The 23,189-nt window shown below is 45.8% G+C and overlaps 1 protein-coding gene across 8 annotated transcripts in view; it reads left to right on the forward strand.

Moving 5' to 3' along the window:
* tmem163a (transmembrane protein 163a) overlaps positions 1-23,189 on the forward strand; it is a 181,479-nt gene that overhangs the window by 84,126 nt on the left and 74,164 nt on the right. For 4 of the 8 annotated variants that reach the window (XM_078403422.1, XM_078403423.1, XM_078403424.1 and 1 more), the window contains exons 2-4: positions 1,169-1,212; positions 19,451-19,662; positions 20,453-20,572. In XM_078403422.1, the coding sequence (XP_078259548.1) occupies positions 19,494-19,662; positions 20,453-20,572 (289 nt within the window). In that variant the 5' untranslated portion in view covers positions 1,169-1,212; positions 19,451-19,493. Of the gene's footprint in view, positions 1-1,168; positions 1,213-19,131; positions 19,239-19,450; positions 19,663-20,452; positions 20,573-23,189 lie in introns of those variants that run through there. The other 4 variants (XM_078403427.1, XM_078403429.1, XM_078403430.1 and 1 more) reach the window with 3 other exon arrangements.

Genomic DNA, 23,189 nt, shown 5'->3' on the forward strand with positions numbered 1-23,189 from the left:
GGGAATCATATTGACTAGCAACTCAGTTGAACCAGCCACCATCTTTCAGGACATGTCAGGAGTGTATTGGAATAGTCTTTACTTGCCTGGATATGTACAGTGTCACCCAGATTCGAAACCCAAACTAATTAAATGAAATTCCAGAGCTCAGACAGACAAAGAGACATGCATTCCTACATCTTTAAATCATTAAGAATCTAACAGAATGTTATAATTTATTTCTAGGGAAATCGAATACTCAAGTGGTGAGGTCTTGCTTCAATCCTATGGGGCATTGTGATTTAGAAATATATTGGTTTCCTTCATCATTAATAGGTCTTCATTAATTTATTCATCATTAATAAATCCCAACAGCGCGTCCCAACAGCTCTGTAAGAAAACCTTCACCAGAATATACCAGCCAGTAAGATCACCTTATTAAATGGTTGAGCAGGCTTGAGGGGCCAAAAGGCCTTTTCCTCCCAATTGAAGGTTTTGTATGTTCGTATGCAAGAAGGCAGTTGAACATCACTTTCTCAAAGCCTTAAATGCTTGCAGCAAAGCTTGTGATACCAAAAACTAAAATATTTGGATGTATCATATTTTAGTGGTGAGAAAAGCCAACAATGGCATCAAGCTTGCTTTTGCTCGCTGGAATCAATGGAATGTGTTTCAGACATTGCTATTTCATAGATAGGCTGCTTTGAAAATTGAATTACTATTTTTTTACAGCCATATTTTTTAAAAGATTCAAAGTCCAAAATGTTCATTATAACTGCATTCCGATTTAAATTTTAAAGGCATACTTTTAAACAAAATTAGGTCAAAACATGTGCTTTTTGTAGGGACAAACAGGATCTTTATCCTACTGTAGTAATGTTACAGGATCTGGCCACAACATACCCTCTATGATATTATGGATAATTATCATGCTTCTGTCTTGTGTTCAAGAGATCAGAAGTATTTAATTGTCACAGGCATGGGACCGGAATAATGTATGTTGATATGCATCAGACTATTCATTAGTAATAACTGATACAGTAGTTGAATAAACGACATTCATCCATTCAGTAAATGACGTCTGTCAAATTAGCAATGGTTACAGTAGGAATGAGTCTTAAGCTTAACAAGTGCCTTTTTATCAAAGGGTTTGTATTGTGTTCTAAATATTTCCTTTTATGGCACACAGACCCGAGTAAACAGGAGATCCACTTCAACTCAACAATTAAAGAAGTAAGTCTTCTTATAATATTATATACTATAAACACACAACACAATTTGAAATTAAGTAAACCTACCAGTAGCTACTGTAGCTTGCAATCACCACATCTTTAATGCGGGTTGGAATTAATAAGGCCATGTAGTGAGTCCAAAACGAGCGATGTTATCAAAAGACTTTATTCTTGGTAAAAACCGTGACAAGACGCAACGCACTTACTTTGGACACATACTACTTAACTAGCTAATATAATATAATCTCATCTCTCCAGTTTGGCGCCAGACACAACTATACCTCGCGCTCCCGCACCACGTGACCCGTTAGCCCAACCGAGGGTTCGAGACCCCCCCCCGCCAATCCGTATGTCCCTACATGACCCCCCCCCAGAACCCTCGAAACCGTACCTCACAGGTGCCCGGACCTCCCTCCCGGAACGCGTACAGAGGGGGGAAACCGATACCGTCAACGTGATGGGAGGCGGGGAGGGCGCCGCCGCCAGAGGCGATGGAGGGGGCACGGAAGCGGAGGGCGTAGGCGACGGAGAGCGCTTGATCGGGAACGGCGGCCCGGGCCCAACCATAGGCGGCGGGGGGCCGAGAGGTGGCAAACAAGGCGCCGCTGGCGGGACCAGTGGGGCGGCCACAGGCCGGCCCCTGCGCGGAGGCTGAGCCACCGACACAGGGAGGTCCTGGTCCAAATGGGCCGGCTTGAGCCGGGATACCGAAACGAGCTCCTGGCGATTGCCCACCTGCAAGGTGAAGGTGACAGCCCCTCTTTTAAGCACCTGGAACGGGCCCTGATAAACCGGCCGAAGAGGGGGGCGGTGGGAATCTTTCCGAAGGAACACGAAATCGCAGTCCCGCAAGTCCGACGGGACGTGGACTGCCGTGCTTCTGTGCCTGGAGGTCGGGACTGGAGCCAGAGAACCCACCCGTGCCCGGAGGGAACCCAACACCTACGTGACGGGCGGCGGCAAGGCGGGGGCGGAAGGGAGAATGTCACCCGGCACCCGCAGGGACGAACCGTAGACGAGCTCGGCCGAGGATGTGCCTAGCTCGGCCTTTGGGGCCGTACGAATGCCGAGGAGGACCCAAGGCAGCTGGTCAGCCCAATCGTGGCCGGTCAGTCGGGCACAGAGGGACGCCTTCAGCTGCCGATGGAAACGCTCCACCATCCCGTTGGATTGGGGATGGTAGGCGGTGGTCTGCTGTAAGCGAGACCCATACAGCTGTGCCAGCGCGGCCCAGAGGGAGGAGGTGAACTGGGCTCCCCGATCTGTGGTGTTGATAGCCGGGACGCCGAAACAGGCCACCCAATGCAACGCCAGGGCCCGTGCACAGGAGGCCGCCGAGGTGTCCGACAATAGGAGCGCCTCCGGCCAACGTGTAAACCGATCCACCACCATCAGCAGATGAGTATAACCCCTGGAATAGGGCAATGGACCCACCAAATCCACGTGGATGTGGAAAAAACGGACTGGGGGAACCTCGAATCTCTGGTATGGGGGCTGGACATGGCGATGAACTTTGGAGGTCTGGCACGGAATGCAGGCACGTGCCCAGGCCGCCACCTGCTTCCGCAGGCCGTGCCAGACAAACCGGGCGGCCACCATGGCTGAAGTCGCCCTGATGGACGGATGTGCCAGGCCATGAATGGCCTCAAAAACCTTACGCCGCAGGGCGGCAGGCACCACCGGGCGAGGGCGTGGAAGGGAAACGTCGCACCACAACTTGGTACCTGTGGGGCCACACGCCACCTGTTCCAAACGCAGTCCCGAGGCTGTGGAGGCGTACACCCCGGCAGTTCCTTCCAGGCGCTGAGCCTCCGCTAGCTCCTGGAAATCCACCTGTCCGCCTACCATGGCTACGGAGGGAATGGCCGGCCGGGACAGGGCATCAGCAACAGCATTAAGCCTACCCGCAATATGACGGACATCGGTGGTAAATTCCGAAATCAGGGTGAGGTGCTGCTGCTGGCGAGCCGACCACGGATCAGAAACCTTAGCAAAAGCGAATGTCAGAGGTTTGTGATCCGTGTAGGCCACAAAAGAACGGCCTTCCAAAAAATAACGGAAGTGGCGGACTGCTAAATAGAGGGCCAGGAGCTCCCTATCAAATGCACTATATTTGAGCTCGGCTCGTGAGAGCTGCCGGCTGAAAAACGCCAGGGGCTGCCATTGACCTTCGACCTGCTGCTCCAAAACCCCACCCACCGCCACGTCTGAGGCGTCCACCGTCAGCGCCGTGGGGGCGGAGGAGCGCGGGTGTACTAGCATGGTGGCGTTGCCGAGGGCCTGTTTGACCGCGACAAAAGCCGTCTCTGCAGCTGCGGACCATACCAACTCAGCGGGGTTACCCGCGAGGCATTGAAAAAGGGGGCGCATGACCCGAGCTGCTGCAGGCACGAACCGGTGATAAAAGTTCACCATGCCCATGAATTCCTGCAAACCCTTGATGGTAGTAGGGCGTGGAAAAGAGCGGACCGCGTCCACCTTAGCTGGCAAAGGAGTGGCACCGGCCGGTGTAACCCGGTGACCCATAAAATCTACCGCCGACAGGCCGAATTGGCATTTGGCCGGGTGCAGAATCAGGCCGTGGTCCTGCAGCCTCTGGAATATAGTGCGGAGGTGGACTAAGTGCTCCTGGACCAAACGGCTGGCAATCAAAATGTCATCGAGGTAAATAAACACGAACGGCAAACCTCGACCCACACGGTCCATCAGACGCTGGAATGCCTGAGGTGCGTTTTTAAGGCCGAAAGGCATGCGCAACCACTCAAACAACCCGAACGGAGTAATGGTAGCCGTCTTTGGAATGTCCGGCGGGTGGACCGGGATCTGATGATATCCCCGCACTAAATCGATCTTTGAAAAAATTATAGCCCCCTCCAGGCTGGCTGAGAAGTCCTGTATGTGCGGAATCGGATAGCGGTCCTGCCGTGTTGCCGCGTTAAATCGTCGGAAATCCCCACATGGTCTCCACCCCCCAGATGCTTTGGAAACCATATGCAAGGGGGAGGCCCACGGACTACTTGAAGGCCGCACAATTCCCAGCCTCTCCAAGTTCAAGAACTCCTCTCGAGCCATGGCCAGCTTGTCGGGTGGGAGGCACCGTGCCCGGGCAAAAACCGGCGGCCCCTCGGTCGGAATGAAATGCACAACCCCATGCTTCTCGGAAGGTGCATCGAACCGCTGAATGAGGAGCTGCGGGAAATCCGCTAGGACTGCATCGAACTGACCGGGGGCCGTGGTGATGGCCTGGATCGCTGAACTGGGTGGGGAGGTTGCTTGGAGGGGCCGCAGGCCCCGTACCGGGGCCGTACGCCAGCCGAGGGCTGCAGGCCCCTACCGCGGACGTCTACGACCAACGAAAACGCCCATAGAAAATCCGCACCCAAAATGGCCTGGTCCACATCCGCCACGATGAAATCCCGACGGTAGGTCCTGAACTCGAAGGACAGGGACATAGCCCTTTTACCGTAAGTGCGGATGGGGCTACCGTTCACCGCAATGAGGGGCAGCCCCTTCCGCCCCGCTTGAACTTCGCAGTCGTAGGGTGGCACAATACTCACAACCGCTCCCGTATCCACCAGAAAAACGATCCCGGTACCTTGGTCCGTCGCATAGAGGCGGCAATTACGGCCAATCGAGACTGCCTCTACATTCGATCGGCCCAGGCATTTCCCGGAAACGCACACGGGGCTCTGCAGCTTCGGGCCTCACTGCCCCACCGCCGATGGAAGAAACACCAGCCGCGCCTATTCGGCCCTGTTGCTCGAGCCCGCGACCAATAAACATGTTCCGCAGCCCCTTCTTGGCGGGCTGACTGCGAAATAGCGGCCGATGCGTCGCTCTCTCGGCCGCTCCACCGACTGCCGCTGGGCCTCGAGACCCGATTAACCGGGTCGTCTCGGGTGTGCCGCTCCCTGACGAGCGCGTCGGCTTTCTCGGCGAACGCTACCGGATCTTCAAACGAGACGTCGGCCAACACTAACCTGACGTCCCTGGGTAGTTTCTCCCGAAAAGCCGCTTCGAAAACCATGCACGGCTGATGGTCGCCCACCAAGGTCAGCATCTCGGTCATCAACTCCGATGGTAGCCGCTGCCCCAGCTCTGGTAAATGGAGGAGCTTCAGAGCCCGCTGGTTCTGGCTCCAGCCGAAAGTCCTCAGTAGGAGCCTCTTGAGCCCCACGTACTGCTCTGTTTGGGGTGGACTGGTCAGATATTGACTGACCCGCGCAGCCACCTCCGCCTGCAGACAGCTCACCAGGTGGTGGAACTTCTCCTGGTCTTTCTCCACCCTCTTAAGATTGAACTGGGATTCCACCTGCACAAACCACAGGTGCGGCTGATGGGCCCAGAACGGCAGTAGGTGAACCTCGCCCGCGCTCGCTCCCACCTGTGACATTCTGCGTGTTCGCTTCAGATCTTACATTCGGGGTCACCAATGTAGTGAGTCCAAAACGAGCGATGTTATCAAAAGACTTTATTCTTGGTAAAAACCGTGACAAGACGCAACACACTTACTTTGGACACACACTACTTAACTAGCTAATATAATCTAATCTCATCTCTCCAGTTTGGCGCCAGACACAACTATACCTCGCGCTCCCGCACCACGTGACCCGTTAGCCCAACCGAGGGTTCGAGACCCCCCCGCCAATCCGTATGTCCCTACAGCCAATCCATTCCATTTGACTGTGCACCATGCAATGAATGAATTGTACAGGAAGTCTGCAACTTCTTCCTTGTTGTTACCATAGGAGGTTAATTACTGAATATTTTTAAATCAGCAATGAATTGCTGAAGGCTCTGGACCTAGATTGTGACCATGTCTCCGGGTCCAATAAAAGATTAAAATGATCTCAAGCAAATTATTCTGTCGGACACATAAAATTTCACCACATTTCTCTGCATAAAAAAAAGAAATAACATTTTAGCTGGTGGGTTGGTAATAATCTGAATAGGAAGTAGGTTATTAATAAATTCTAGCATACTTATCTTCTTCTATGACAGTAATTAGACAGGATAAAATAAAACATGTTTCACGCAAGTCAGCCTTAGAAGGTATAAGGATAGTCAATCTAGGACTGCTGCAAAAAGAAAATGCAGCACTGTTTTATCCTATGTAGCTTAATTGTGTTGTCACTTCCTCGAAATAATATCACTGCATTAGAGGGTCCATTATGGGGTCGCAGTAGGTATTCCACCTGTCAACATCTTTCTGGAGGAGGAAGGAGGAACTAAAGAAATTTGGACAAAAACAAAAGAAAGTGTATGTAAGGTTTCAGAATATAAAGCAAATAGGAAAGAACTTGTGGGTAATTTGAAGGGCCATAAGGGGCCACAAAATGGCTTTGGGAAGTCAGATTTAAAAAAAATCCAAGTCTTTTTATGCCGAGATCAAAAAGGATTGAGTAACCAGGGAAAGAAGGGGTAAAGGAGGGAATTTGTGCTTGAGGTCAGAGGATGTAGCTGTAAGATATTACGGCTTTAGCATGTAGATAGAAACAAAGCACAGGTTTTCAGTGCACGCTGTTGTCAGTGTGGGTCTTCATTATTTTACAAAAGTACACTGCGCGTACTCACACATATTCACGAGACTGGTAAGATATTGAAAATATCACATGATACAAATCATCCCATTCTAGTACTCAGTTCTTAAAGTTACAGTTACCATTATATACACTATTATATACACTACATTAGCCAAGGTACTAAATTAGTACTTTGCATCTGTATCCACCAAGGGAAAGGACATGGAGTAAGTGTGGAGATTACTAATATGCAAGGGGATTTTAAAATCAAGGAGGTGGAGTTGGGGCTCTTGAAGAGCATTAAAATGGATTAATCCCCAGGATCTGATGAAATCTATCCCAGGTTATTAAGAGAGGCAAGAAGAGATTGCAGTATCCTTGGCGAAGATTTGTGCATCTTCTTAAACCGCAGGCGAAGGGTGGTAGCAATGGAGAACATTTTTGAGGATGTAACAAGTAGAATGGATAAGGGAGAGCCAATGGATATGGTGTATCTGGACTTTCAAAAAGCCTTTGACAAGGTCCCACACAAGAGATTAGTGTGCAAAATTAGTGCACGTTATTGGGGGTAGGGTATTAACATGGATAGAGAACTGGTTTGCAGACAGGAAGCAAAGAGTTGGAATTAATGGGTCCTTTTCAGAATGGCAGGCAGTAATTAGTGGGGTGCCGCAAGGCTTGGTGCTAGGACGCCAGTTGTTTACAATACATATTAACAATGTAAACGAGGGAATTAAATGTAACATCTCTAAGTTTGCGGATGACTCAAAGCTGGGTGGCAGTGTGAGCTGCGAGGAGGATGCTATGAGGCTGCAGGGTGACTTGGATAGGTTGGGTGAGTGGGCAGAAGGAAGGCAGATGCAATATAATATGGATAAATGTGAGGTTATCCACTTTGGTGGCAAGAACATGAAGGCAGATTATTATCTTAATGGTGTCAGATGAGGAGAAGGGGAGGTGCAACGAGACCTGGATGTGCTTGTACATCAGTCATTGAAAGTAAGCATGCAGGTACAGCAGGAAGTGAAGAAAACTAATGGCAATGTTGGCCTTCATTGCAAGAGGACTTGCGTTTAGGAGCAAGGAGGTCCTACTGCAGTTGTACAGAGCCCTGATGAGACTGTACCTGGAGTATTGCATGCAATTTTGGTCTCCTAATTTGAGGAAGGACACTATTGCTATTGAGGGAGTGCAGCATAGGTTCACCAGGTTAATTCCCGGGATGGCGGGACTGACATATAATGAAAGAATGGGTCGACTGGGCTTGTAGTCACTGGAATTTAGAAGGATAAGAGGGGATCTGAGAGAAACATATAAAATTCTTAGAGGCACTGAAGTTTAGAAAGATGAGAGGGGATATTATAGAAACGTATAAAATTTATAAAAGGACTGGACAAGCTAGATGCAGGAAAAATGTTCCCAATTTTGGGGGAGTCCTGAACCAGGGGCCACAGTCTAAGAATAAAGGGGAGGCCATTTAAAACTGAGGTGAGAAGAAAGTTTTTCACCCAGAGAGTTGTGAATTTGTGGAATTCTCTGCCACAGAAGGCAGTGGAAGCCAATTCACTGGATAAATTTAAAAGAGAGTTAGATAGAGCTCTAAGGGCTGGTGGAATAAAGGGATATGGGGAGAAGGTAGGCACAGGTTACTGATTGTGGATGATCAGCCACGATCACAATGAATGGCGGTGCTGGCTTGAAGGGCCAAATGGCCTCCTCCTGCACCTATTTTCTATGTTTCTATGATTGGACAGGGTAGATGCAGGAAAAATGGTCCCGATGTTGGGGGAGTCCAGAACCATGGGTCACAGTTTGCCATTTAGGACTGAGATGAGGAAAAACCTTTTCACCCAGAGTTATGAATCTGTTGAATTCTCTGTCACAGAAGGCAGTGGAGGCGAATTCACTAGATGTTTTCAAGAGAGAGTTAGATTTAGCTATTAGGGCTAAGGGAATCAAGGGATATGGGGAAAAAGCCAGAACGGGGTACTAATTTTGGATGATCAGCCATGATCATATTGAACGGTAGCGCAGCGGTAGAGTTGCTGCTTTACAGTGAATGCAGCGCCGGAGACTCAGGTTCGATCCTGACTACGGGTGCTGCACTGTAAGGAGTTTGTACGTTCTCCCCGTGACCTGCGTGGGTTTTCTCCGAGATCTTCAGTTTCCTCCCACACTCCAAAGACGTACAGGTATGTAGGTTAATTGGCTGGGTAAAGGTAACAATTGTCCCTAGTGGGTGTAGGATAGTGTTAATGTGCGGGGATCGCTGGGCGGCACGGACTTGGTGGGCCGAAAAGGCCTGTTTCCGGCTGTATATATATGATATGATGATGATATGATATGATGATATGAATGGCGGTGCTGGCTCAAAGGGCCGAATGTCCTACTCCTGCACCTATTTTCTATGTTCCTATGAATTAGAACATGAGATCTTGTGATATTCTACCAACTAGCCAAGGTTTGGTACAGTATACAATCTCCATCTAAAAGCACGTAAGGAATATTGTTTCAATAGTTTGGATAAACTGTTAAAGTTCACCCAAGGAAACGACTGAAAGTATTTGAAATATTCAAAATAAGATGGCATGAAATGTCATAAAATAGCTATCATTGTGTGAGATTCTGCATAAAATTTCCCAAGATGATATTATGGCAATATATCAAATGCTATTTTCTACTAAACACAGAAATGACTGCAGATGCTGGCATCTGAGGCACAAAATTAAACGTTTGACGAATTCAGCGGGTCAAGCAGGATCTTTGCAGGCAAAGGGGCGGTCGACGCTAAATTGTTCCACAAGAATGCAATTCTCTCCAACAAATGCAATTCTCTCCAACAAATTAAGTTTCAACTAGAACTAACAGGATTTTCCGTTGAAGCGATTCATTTGGAAAATAGAAACTGCTGATCAGCTACAATGTGGCAAGTCTGAATTAAATGGTAATGTCCGCTTACTTCTGGTTCTGGTTGAAACATCGTATTTAACCTTTAACTTAACGTGTAAATACTACATCGTCCACTAATGTGCGCACCTTTGTGAAGTTCCACAAAATGACTTGAAACGTTTTTGCCCTGTTGGTATGTGAAAGGGCTTCTTTGGTTTCAGCGGGTTCAAAAGTTGCTACTGGCAACCAAGCTATAAACTAAACATGTCGACAGATCGCCGAGCTGCATCTCGCCTTCCGGGTATTGAAGTGGATCAGTATTTACACTTCAGTAATTCAATGATGCAGCTTTATAGGACTTTAGTTAGGCTGCAGTTGGTGTACTGCATACAATTCTGGATGTCCCAATACAGGATGGATGTGGAGGCTTTGGAGAGAGTGCAGAAGAGGTTGGCCAGAATGTTGCCTGGGTTGAAGGGTATTAGCTTTCAAGAGACATTGGACAAAATTGGATTGTATTCACTGGAGCTTCAAAGTCTGAGGGAAGACATGATAGAAATATATCAAATTAAGCCTCATAAATTTATATACTTCTATTATGTCTCCCCTCAGCTGGAACACACTGCCAGGGGTGGTGGTGGTAGAAGCAGATATGATAGTGACATGTAAATTGATTTTGGATGGGCACATGGATACACAGGGAAGGATGGAATGTGGATCATGTGCAGGCAGCTGGGATTTGTTTAGCTTGGCATCATGTTCAGCACAGACATTGTGGGCCAGAGGACCTGTTCCTGTGCTGTACCTTTCTATGTTCATTAAAACTATAGTGCATAATGATTGATGTTAAAATAATGAATTTTAATCATAAAAATAATCATAATCATAATAGTACTTTATTAGCCAAGTATGTTTTGCAACATAGGAGGAATTTGATTTGCCAAACAGTCAGACCAACAAAGAGCAACAAGACACCCAAATAAATTTTTAACATGAACATCCACCACAGTGACTCCTCCACATTCCTTACTGTGATGAAAGGCAAAAAAAGTTCAAACTTCTTCCCTTCTTTGTTCTCTCGCAGTCGGGGCACTCGAACCTTCCGTTGTCGGGGCGATCTTGGCTCTCGTAACTGGCGGTCGAGCCCTCCACGTCGGGGCGATCAAGCTCCCGCATCGGGGGGAATCTCAGGTCCCCCCGCTCCAGGTGATCAGATCCCGGGTCGGGGCTAATCGAATCTCCTGTGACTTTGGAGCTTCCCGACATCAGTCTCTACCCAAGACTGCGAGCTCCTCGATGGTGAAATCCGCAGGCCGTGGTTGAAGCGTCGATCCCAGGCAAGGGATCGCAGGCTCCGATGGTAAATCCACGGCCCGGCGGTGGGGCTCAAAGTCAATCTCGAGCAAGGTCGCCAGCACGGAGGAGCCAGCGCTGCCCTCGCAGCTGTGGCTTGCCTGCAGTCCGTTTGTCTTTTGTGTTTTTTGTTGTTTTTGTCTGAATTGTAGTTTAAATATGTTGTAGTGTTTGCGGTTGTGTGTTATGGGGGGGGGGGTGTGTGAACTGTAAAAGTGTCTCTCCCGAACGGAGACCCGACCTTCGTTTTCTGTGTCGTGTCTCCGTTCCCGCTGCGGCCTACCATCGGCCATGCACCTGGAGCTGGCGGCCTCCGGTTGGGACCACCTGGGCTCTGGTTCGCAGAGCCTATGGCCCGGACTCACCACCTGCGGCGCTGGCTGCCATCGGATGCTGCGGGAGTGGCTGCGACTCGTCTCCGGAGGCTTCGGCGTGGGCCGCGTGGACGTCGGAAACCGGCAGGCCCCTGGGTGGGGGCCGACATCGGGAGCTCCGGCAGCGGTAGTGTCTTCGCCCGCCCCGAATCGCGGGGCTTGGGTCGGCCCACCGCGGACTTTTCACCGTCCGGCGCGGCCTGAAATAGGCCGCGGGATTTTTCTCCACCCAGCGGGGGCTTCAATGTCGGGAGCCCCGACCGCCCCGATGTGGCAACTTCAACAGCCTGACCACGGGAGAAGACGGCAGGGGAAGAGAAAAGACATTCTGGCCTTCCATCACAGTGAGGAGGGGACTGGAGGAGACTCACTGTGATGGATGTTTCCTTTGTTTGGTGTTAGTTTATGATTGTATGTTATTGCATATTTTATTGATTATTCTTATTGGTCTTATTGTTGAACTGCGGGTAATTTTTCATTTCACTACACATTTATGTGTATTTGACAAATAAACGACTATTGACCATAATGTTAGGCTGCAGAGCGACCGGAGATACGATCCAGAATTTTTTTTCTTATTTCCGGCAAGGTAAGGGATTGAAAAAGGTTTCCTCCGACCCCCTCCCCCATCTCCCACATAAAAAAAAAACAGAGAACATTAACACATACTTTTAAAACACACTAAAAATAACAAAAAAGACGAAAAGACAGACAGACTGTTGGCGAGGCTGCCATCGCTGACGGCGCCACCTGGTGGACCCTGAAGCTGAATATACTTTAGAAGCTGAGTAGAACAACCTGATGATGCCATATAATCATGCTTCCAATCAAGAATGTTTGTAAACATATTGTCTATATCTATTTTTTCATCACTTTAATCTGCAGTGCACTTTATCAGAAGCTTCAAAAAGCTGGTAAATCTGCTGCCTCACACACCAGAGACCCAGATTCGATCTGGACCTCGGGTGCTGTCTGTGAGGGGTTTGCACGTTCTACCATTGACCACGTGGCTTTCTTTTGGGTGCATCGTTTCCTTCTATATCCCAAGGATGTGCGGGTTTGTAGGTTAATTCGCCTCTGTAAATTGCCACCAGTGTATAGAGAGTGGCTGCGAAAGTGGGATAACATAGAACTAGTGTGAACAAGTTTTCAATGGTCAGCGTGGACTCGATGGGATGAAAAGCCTGTTTCCATGCTATCTCTTTCAATCAGTCAATCAATTCACTAAGTTTACTTTGACAGCCTTGCTCTCCTATAAAATCTCAACAGCGAGGTGTACAAACGTAACAATACAATTAAAACAACATTCAGCCCAGCTTCTTTTCAAACCAGACCATCTTAAGTTGAAAAATATCACAATTCCTTTATTATTGCAGGGTTATCACACCTGAAATAAGTGCATTACTAAAAGAACTTTGACTGTTCAAGAAGGCCCACCGGTTTCATCTCCAGACAAGTATTGATGGAAATAAAAACCTAGAGCATTTTCCACATTCCAAGTCTAAATGTGAAAATCTATTTTCAGTGTCCACATTTACCTGCAATACTTCTTATGCATGTAGGCAATGCTGTGACGGGCCCCAACAATATTAAAAGTTGTTTTACATTGAATTCCAATAATAGCATTCACTTAGATTAGAACTTGTTTCATGTAAATGATTCAAAAATAAGTTCTTTTAGTAATGCACTTATTTCAGGCATTTCAAATAACTGCAGTCCACCTTCTTTCTAGGGACATTACAGACCATGGAATTATATTCAGAATTAAAAAAATCACAAATAATTACTCCTTCTAGTTTGTGATCAGTTCTGACATGATCCTCAACCTTTCACATTATTTTGCATTTTCACTCACTGCCTGTTGGCTATTTCAAGCATTCTTTTATTTGAGTTGTTCATAATAGCACATAACATACACAAAAGGACACGAAGTGCATGGAAGATTTCAGCAGGTCAGGCAGCATCTCTGGAGAACATGGATAGGTGTCATTTCAGATCAAGATCCTTCTCTTGTCTGAAGAAAGGACTCAACCCGAAACGACACCTATCCATGGTTTCCGGTGATGCTGACTGACCTGCTGAGTTTTCCCAGCACTTTGTATTCTTTTGTGTATTAGCCAGCATCTGCAGTTCTTTATTTCTTTACAACAGTTGTGTTCTGCTTTCTGTTCTCATGCTATTGTATCTGCTCTCATTCTCTATTATACCTGCTCCAGAGTGATCAGCTGCATTGACAGACCTTCAACACTCTCACCTTGGTTTGGGAAGACCACAAGAAATTGCAACGAATTGTGGATGCAGCCCAGACCATCACACAAACCAACCTCCCTTCTATTGACTTCATTTATACCTAACGCTGCCTCGGCAAAGCCTGCAGCATAATCAAGGATGAGTCGCACCCTGGCCACTCCCTCTTCTCTCCTCTCCCATCGGGCAAAAGGTATAGAAGTGTGAAAACACACACCACCAGAATCAGGGGCAGTATCTTCCCAGCTGTTATCAGGCAATTGAATCATCCTACCACAACCAGAGAGCAGTGCTGAACTACTATTTATCTCTTGGTGACCCACGGACTATCTTTGATCGGACTTTGCTGGCTTTACCTTGCACTAAATGTGATTCCCTTATCATGTATCTACACACTGTAAACGGATCGATTGTAATCATGTATTGTCTTTTTGCTGACTGGTTAGCACGCACCAAAAGCTTTTCACTGTACTGCGATACACATGACAATAAACTAAACTGACCTGACACCAAGACATCTGTGTCATTCATTCTCTTGGTCTGCGCACATTCCCTTTGTTTGGCTCCATCCTTTTCATGTCTCATCATCTTAAAAAAATGCTTATTTTCTAAACTTTTTTTGCATTCTGTAGAGAAACTCAGAGGTAACATTTCTGGTCTATGATCTTTCATCTGATGCCAAGCATTTACAGCATTTAAAAAGAAAACAATTCAGATATCCATCATCAACAATAAAAAAGTAAACCATCTCAATATTACTTTCCAGAGTATATCTATGGATGTATTATAACTTTTAATTACTTCTAAACTTAAATCCTAAGAAAACAAAATTATGGTCCTAAAAGTAACCGATTAGCTTGCGGCAAAAAATGTCAACAAATTGAAGCAAATGCTGGTCAGTATAGAGACACAAAAAACTGCAGATGCTAGAATGTTGAGCAGAAACCAGAGTGGGGGAGGAACTCAGTGGGTCAGATAGCATCATAGAGACATAGAGCACAGAAACAGGCCCTTCAGCCCAACTCATCCATGCTGACCAAGATGCCTCATCTAAGCTATTTGCCCATGTTTCTCCCATATCCCTTTAAACCTTTCCTACCCATGTGCCTGTCCAAATGTCTTTTAAATGCTGTTATAGTACCTGGCTTAACTACCTCCTCTGGCAGCTCGATTCAATACGCACCAATCTCAGAGTGAAAAAGTTGCCCCTCGGGTTTGTATTACATTTTGCTCTTTTCACTTTAAACGGATGTCCACTATGGAGATAAATGGACAGACAACATTTTGGTTTGGGACCGTTCTTCAGACTGATTATAGCAGGGGAGAGAAAACAGAAAAAGAAATGGGGTGGGGTAAAGGCTGGCAAGTGATACGTGCACATATGTGAGGAGGGGTAATTGGCAGATGGATGAAGTAAGTGCCAAAGGCTAGAAGTGAAAAAGAGACAAAATGCTGTCACATAAGGAAAGATGAGGAGGAGTGAAATGTAAAGGATGGGATGTCACAGGGTGAGAGATGGATGAAAGGGTGGAGAAAGAGAGAATACAAGGGAAATATGAGACTCTGGGATGGGCATGAGCATATGGAGGTGAGGAAAAGTGCAGGATGACTGGATGGTGGGAGATGGTGGGTAAAAGCATACTCCAGTATGTGCAGAGAAAGGTGTGGGTAGACAGGTGAGATGTTACTTGAAATTGGAAAATTAAATGTTCATACCACTGAGTTATATGGGTGAAAAATATTTCTACCAAATAGCAGGGGGAAGAGGAGGTGGGTGGGGGGGGGCACATTTACTGAAGAAAGGACATCTTGAATGTGCTACAATGGAAAGCTTCATCTTGGGTGCAGGTGTGGTGGAGACAGAGAAACTTATCTCAATAGAGAATAAGGGATTATGTCCTTGTAAGAGGCTAATCCCTGTGAAGGAGACAGAGAGGTCAAGAAAGGGGTGCGAGGTGTCAAAGATAATCCAAGTGAATTTGAGGCAGGGTGGAAATTAGTGTAAAGTCATTGAAATCAATGACGGGTGCAAGAGGCAGCCCTGGTGCACGTAGCAGGGAAAGACTGAGGGAATGGTGTCGGGGACAACAAAGATTGTGCAATGTAACCAACAAAGGGACAAGCATAGCTGGGGCCCATGCTGGTGACCATCACTACACCTTTGATGTGAAGAAAGTGTGGGTGTCAAAGAGAAGTTGTTAAAGGTGAGGATGAGTTTCACCAGGCAGAGCAATGTTGGGTGAGAGGAACTGATTGAATCACAGTTCAAGGAAGAACCAGAGGGCCCTGATGGTGGGGAATGGGGGCGTAAAGAGATTGGCATCCTTGGTAAAGATGAGTTGACTCATCTGGACTCGCAACCATTTCTCCCATTCCCCTTCCACCTATATGCCTTCCTCTAGCTTCACAATTTGCACATCTATCTTTATCTCCCACTTTTTGTCTTTTCATCTCTGCCCTTTGTCTAACCATCTGCAAATTGAAACTCTCCCTCACCAGTATCTACCTATCACTCACCAGGCTTTGTCCAGCCGCAACTGTCTTTCAACTTTCTCCCCCCACCCCCGCTACCACCACAATCAGTCTGAAGAAGAATCCTGACCTGAAACAACACGATTCCTTATTCCCCAGAGATGCTGCCTGACCCACAGCTACTCCAGCACTTTGCCTTTCTTTTTGAATAAATTGGCGATGGCTTGGTAAAGCCACTGACACCCATAATAACCTTGACTTCACCACCTCTCACTCTGCCTCTTGCAAGAACACAATCCCTTATTTTCAATTTCTGAATCTCTACCATATCTGCTCCCAAGAAGAGGCTTTCCATTGCCGGTCATTTGAGATGTCCTCTTTCTTCAGTAAACGTCATTTCCCCTCTGTTATTGTGGACGGAGCCATCACCCACATCTCCTCTGTGTCCCATAGTATTGCACTCACTCCCCCTCCCCTCAGATGCAACAAGGATAGAGTTTCCCCTGGTTCTCATCTTTCACTTTACCAGCCTCCATATCCAGCATGTTATTTTCCAACATTTCTGCCACCGTGATCCCATCAAAAGTCACATCTTCCCATACCCAGCACTTTCTGCTTTCCATGGAGATGAGCCCCTCTACAACTCCTTGGTTCAACAATTCTCACCTAATATGGCCCCTCCCCAGGCACTTTCCCCTGCAACCACAAAATATATAACAGCAGTCCCTACACCTCCTCCCTCACCTCCATCCAGGGTCCCCAGCAGTCCTTCCAGGTGAGATAGAGGTGTGCATTTATCTCTTCCAACCTTGTCTATTGCATTTGGTGCTTCCAATGTGGCCTCATCTATGTTGGCAAGACCAAGCATAGACTAGGTGACTGGTTCACCAAGCACTTGTGCTCTGTGAGTCAAGGTTTGCTGGATCTCCCAGTTGCTAACCGTTTTAACTCTCCTTCCCATACCCACGCTGACTTTTCTATCCCGGGTAGCCTGCCTTGCTAGAGTGAAGCCACATGACTATTGACGAACAGCACCAAATATTCCACTTGGGCAGCTTACAACTCAAATCTCTCATTTTTAGCTTTCTCCCCCCCTACTCCACTCAGTCTAAAGGGCCCCAATCCTGAACGTCGTCTGGTCATTCCCTCCACAGATGCTGCCTGTCCCGCCCAGTTCTCCAGTATTTTTTTTCCAGGTCAGTATAGGGCCTAACTCAGATATTTATTGAAGTGGAACCATCCAAGTGCAAAACTTTCCCCTCCCCTCATAAGCAGCAGTCAAGTAACCATTTTGAAGCTTTGGTCCATCTCGAATTACATGAAAAATGTAGTGGAACATAAGGATCGATCATAGTCGACAATATGCACAGTGTGTTTGTGTTTCATCTCATTGCAGTATCTAGTTTCCAGCATCACATTTACAAATGGTCATTGTGCACGATTATAGACAGGGCGGGCTGTGTGGTAGAAATCGGATAGCTCGTCAAGGAGAGAATGTTTCCTAAATCTTTCAGAGCAAGCATGTTTAATAGCAAAACACAATTGCTAGAGGAACTCAGCGGGCCAGGCAACATCTGGGGGGGGGGGGGGGGGGGGATGAACAGGCGACGTTTCAGGTCGGGATCCTTCTCTACATTGTGTCCAAAGAATGGGCAAAGGCTAATATTCTGGGGCTTTTAAACATTGTCATCCCTTCAGAATCGCTCCACGCTGACATTGTGCTTGAACATGAATCCGCATGCAAACAATAGAATGTATGAAACGTGACCTAAATATGAAACAATACACACGACCAGCCTATTGACGATAAACAATAACACGTGTTATAAATACGACCTACATGTTGTCTTTTTCTCTTATATCGCAATACAGAATCCCATTTTTCTTTTTTTTAAATCCAGCATTCACAGGAGGAAATACATTTATTATTAATCAGTTGTAACATCTTATTTTATAGCTGACTACTTCATTCAGCCTTGGTATTTTTTAAAAGTTGGGTTTGGTCAACGGGAGCACCCGCCCACCACCAAACACTAATTAACACCATTCCCTTCCTTCCGCAGGTGCTGCTCGATCCGCTGAGTCCCACCAGCAGATTGTTTGTTACTCAGGATTCGAGCATCTGCTGTCTCTTATGTCCCCACCCATTTACACTATTCCCACACCGATTCCATTTTATTGTCCCCCTCACCCCCACCAATTCCTTCCAGATTTTGCGACTCATCCACCATTTACAGTATCGACCAACTTACCAATAATTTAACTCCACCAATCGAATATTTTTTATAGATAAATAAATTGTATCACTGTGTTTATTCTTGGAGTAATTACCATTTTTAACGCCGTTGCCGATTCACCACAGCGAATGCGACTTTGGGATTTGCATTTCTTCCCATAACAGCGACTATTACCAAAATCTAAGGTTCAGCCCAAAGAACATTCTCTGCAGAAGTTCTTTTATGTTCGTACACATAACATTCGGATTGTAATTATCTTGTATTTTGAGAAGCTTTGCTTACTGCTGTAGAGAACACGGTGAAAGTAAAGCCCCAGTGTGATTTCTAGCGTATGAAGAAAGTAATCTATCACCTGCCCTAACACCTGACAGTTGAGAAAGAGTCCAAATATATCACGGACCCTGCATGAGGCTGCAACGCCATTGGCACCGCGCCACCTAGAATAGAATTGCTAAATTGGCAAAGGATACCTTACTGGAACACAATCCTTCTGAATTTATAAATCCATTCCGAAACTCTTTACAGTGGACATACATTTTTGATAAAACCAATTCTCCCGTCATTTTCGCATACATTGACCCTTGTGCTCACCGATTAGACAGAAAAATCTAATCATCAAAGTTCTGAACTAATTCCTTTCTCACCCCGATGCCAATGTACAACAATGTCAGGCACCTTCTATTGTTTTGCCGGGTGCCATGAATAAATTATATTGTGCTCCTACCAAAAACATTAAGAAGTGGAACTGGAAGTACCGCCCCTTGAATTTCATAAGTCCCAGCGTTGCAGGCGTTACAATATTCTACCAGTCAGAATAAGTTTAAAAAGAAAACCCTTTTCCCGGCGCCTTGTATCAAAAGCCTTGGCACATACATACACGGGGTGAAGGTGATTGAATGTATGCAGGTTTACATGTGTTTGTTCCTGTTGCAGGTTGGTATTGATGTTTGCGAACCCGGCTACATGTATCTAAAGCAGAATGAGAACGTGGTTCAGATCTGAGCTGATCACGCTTTGAATTTTAATTAGAGACTGTTCGTCAACAACCGGTTTCCAGCTTCTAGCGCGGTGCTGATGAATCGGGGACGTGAGCTCGCGTTTAAATCCACCCCCTCTCTCTCTCTCTCTCTCTCTCTCTTTCTCAGACCAGGCATCTCGGCTGTGTGAGGCATTCTCCGTACTTAAGCCATGGGCGACTCGCCTTCAGACCCAGCAGGTTCCTCCTATAACCAGACCGCCACCGAAGCCAAGAACGGCCATTGTTCCAGCCAGGGGAAGGAACAGTTCAAGGTGGAGAAAGATAACGAAATGAGGATAACTGAAAGTGCGCAGTCGGGGAATATGGTGGAGAACAGAGGTGAGTGAGTGTGAGTGTGTGATCCGCAGCGACTGCAGATCTTGGGGGCTGGTAGTTGGGAGCCAGCGGGCAAAGGAAGCGAAACCAAGGGAAATAAGTGTCTGCCAGTGACTTAACAGAGAGTGGAAACTTTCCGCTGAGTGACTGCACAATGCAAATGATCAATAGTGGGCACAGTTTCAATTTAAACAGAACACTCCTTTATAATTAGTATAAGCAAATAACTGCAGATGCTGGTACAAATCGATTTATTCACAAAATGCTGGAGTAACTCAGCAGGTCAGGCAGCATCTCGGGAGAGAAGGAATGGGTGACGTTTCGGGTCGAGACCCTTCTTCAGACTCCTTTATAATTAATGAGACTATTTAGGTGATTGAATGTATATTATTTTTAAGACTGTATTTTTATGCGAAGTCCAGCTTAAAACTGACGAATAAATATGCATGAATTATTAAACACACCAAGTATGAAGCTTCAACTAAATTTCAGTTTAGGAAACTTAACAGCAGTCCTTTAAGCATCCCCGAGTCCAGGCTAAATCAGACTGCCGGACTGCACCCAATAAAACCCATTCCGCTGCCCACAGTGCCTCCACTGAGTCTGAGCTGCACACTTGCCTGAAGAAAGGTCTCGACCCCGAAACCTCATCTCTTCGTTTCCTCCAGGCAGAGATGCCGCCTGGCCCGCTGAGCTACCCCAGCTTTTTGTGACTATCTGCACTCTTGCCAGCACTGGCGAGAACCATAAAATCATGACATGTTTATTTCTTCCTTCCTCGCCTCTCTCGCAGGTTTACTCGAAAGCAGTCAGAAGCTGAAACCCCACGAGGCTCAGCGTTACCGCAAGAAGGCACTGTGGGTGTCCTGTGTCTCTATTGTGGTCACTCTGTCGCTCGCCGTCGCAGCTTTCAGTGAGTACAGTACCTCCAACTTAACGCCTCCCTCCTTGCAGTGGGCACGCTTTCCATTAACAAACGAGCCATTTTATATCACCATGAAAGTGTGAAACGATAAATTACAATTGTTGAAATGTTCAATTTTGCTGCCGCAGTGAGTAAAATGCTCCGGGGAACACTTGTTACATTGAAACATCTTGCATTAATGTCATAAATCGGCCCTGAAGCTTAAGCCCCGGGAAATGACTTGGCAGGTTGAATCCCGGGGACAAGACACCGACTTTAATACTGAGCAGTTTTTTTATGAAGCAGCCAGATTTAACCACACCGAGACCCAACTCCTGTTAAACCAGGATGCTAACAAAAGAGGATTTATTTTTATTCCAACCGTGCCTCTGAAAGTTAAGTAATAAGTATGTTAAATGGTTGACATGATACATACAATAAAACTGGACATTGTACTTGGATTAGCTGATCCAACACTTGAGCTTCTTTGCTCGTGTAGGGTTTAAACTATGTTAATTTATCCTGCGGGTAATCAGGATGAAAGAGGTTTGCTTTGCATTTAACTGCAATTGTTTAAGGAAAAATTTGTAATATTTGCATAATAGATTTAAGAAAAGGTACGACAAGATGGAAACTTGTGGAAACAAATGGGAGAGTTTGGAGGGGTGATGGTTGAAATGAGTAAAAATATTGGATTGTAATAGAATTGGTGTAAATGGATGCTCAATGGTTAGTGGAAACAGCGAGTTGAAGGGCCCATTTTTGTTCCATATAACTAAATGATTCTATGATTTTATAACCGTTATTTTACAAGAGATTACATTGTTCAATTTAAATAGAGGATTTCCAGCTTTTACTTATATGATTGCTGTCCACAAGAAGGTAATGTATTAGATTGGAGTCAATGGCAATCCAATGCCATTTGATTGGATGGCAAATCAAATCAAATGATTTGGATTTGATCTGAAATCAAATCAGATGATTTCTGATCTGAAAAATCACTGGAAAATTACTGATGATGTTTTGAAGATAATATACAATCTCTGAATTACTAGTGGAAGAAGTAGCATTAGGAAATAAAAAAATATTGAAATGTTTAATGTGTAGAATGCATTAGGGCTTTAAATATATTTTTGAAAGAATTTTATTCAGTTAAGGAACCATTTCATATTCTGTAAAAATCAAGGTCAGATTGACTTATCCTACAAGCATTACTTTTTCTTAAGCCAAATATTTGTGAAACATTGTGCAGAATTTTAACTAATCTGCAATGCAGTCAGCTGTACAAACTTGAATTATCTACACAACTTTATACAGTGACATCAGAGAAAAGTTTGCAAACAAAATCAATTGCAAGAGAAAAAGGGGGAGAGGCAGAGAGCTTCAGGGAGAGAATTGCAGAATTTGGAGCTCAGGAAGATGAGGTTACCTGTGGGAGTGGTGGAGTAAGGAAAATCTGGAAGATTATGCCGTTAGTGATCACGGAGGTTTCAGTGATACTGTGTTGTATCTGCAAGGATGTTGCTCTGCTGTTGAATATTGAGTACATTGTTGTATGCATTTATCAGAAATATTTGATAAATTAAGTGATAAAATATTGTCAATGGTTGCTTGCAAAGCAACAGCCACTTGGATGTGTAGGAGGTTTACACCGAAGAAAGACACAAAATACTGGAGTAACTCAACGGGACAGGCAATACCTCTGGAGAGAAGGAATGGGTGACTTTCCGGGTCAAGACCCTACTTCAGACTCTGCAGAGTAACTTGTGCATTGCTTTCTTAATATCTAATGATGATATATATTTAATGTTTTTGTTCAAGTTGATGGACCAGCAGAAGTAGATATCAACATGGGTAGTCAGCAATCAATTTATTTTCTGCAAAGTGAAATTAAAATCTGGCTATCTAAGTTTAATTTTATTGAATGTGAAGCAAGGAAGCCGTGCTTTCATTAATATCCAAGTAATGATGAATGCAGATGCAAAGAGGAAAGGTTATTGAAAAATAACCAATGAAAATACAAATACAGAATTAAATAAGCACAAGATGTACAAGCTATATTTTTCAGCTATTTCTTGTAGGAATCAGACAAAAGGTCATGGCTTGGTGATAGAAGAAAAGACACAACATGCAGGAGTAACTCAGCAGGTCAGGCAACATCTCTGGAGAGCATGGATAAGTAATGTTTTAGGTTGGGATCCTACATACTGATTGTGCTGGGGTGGAGGGGAAGAAAGCTGGACCAGAGGAGAGGGCAAAGTCAAAGCCTTGCAAGTAATAGTTTGGTTTGGTGAAGGAGTTTTTTTGATAGGAAGATGGTTGGAGAAGGGCCAGAGATGAAAAGGCAGAAGGTGTGAGAGAAAATGATTGCAGGTGTGTATTGTGAAGCTAGAGGAAAGAATGTAGGTGGAAGGGGAGGGGGAGCCATTAAATAGGTGCAAGTCCAGGTGGGGGTCAGGAGAGAGAGGGTGGGAAAAGAAAGGGGGTAAAGGCTTGGTGATTGCCAGGCTGTCTTTGCCAGGTCAACGACAACTACTTGCTTTCAATTCACCATGCAAAAAAGGATATGGGTGCCGAATACTTACCTATAACTGTAGACTTGATTTGAATAACAAAAAATTAGAAA

This window comes from Rhinoraja longicauda, chromosome 8, assembly GCF_053455715.1.
Source record: "Rhinoraja longicauda isolate Sanriku21f chromosome 8, sRhiLon1.1, whole genome shotgun sequence".
NCBI lineage: Eukaryota > Metazoa > Chordata > Chondrichthyes > Rajiformes > Arhynchobatidae > Rhinoraja > Rhinoraja longicauda.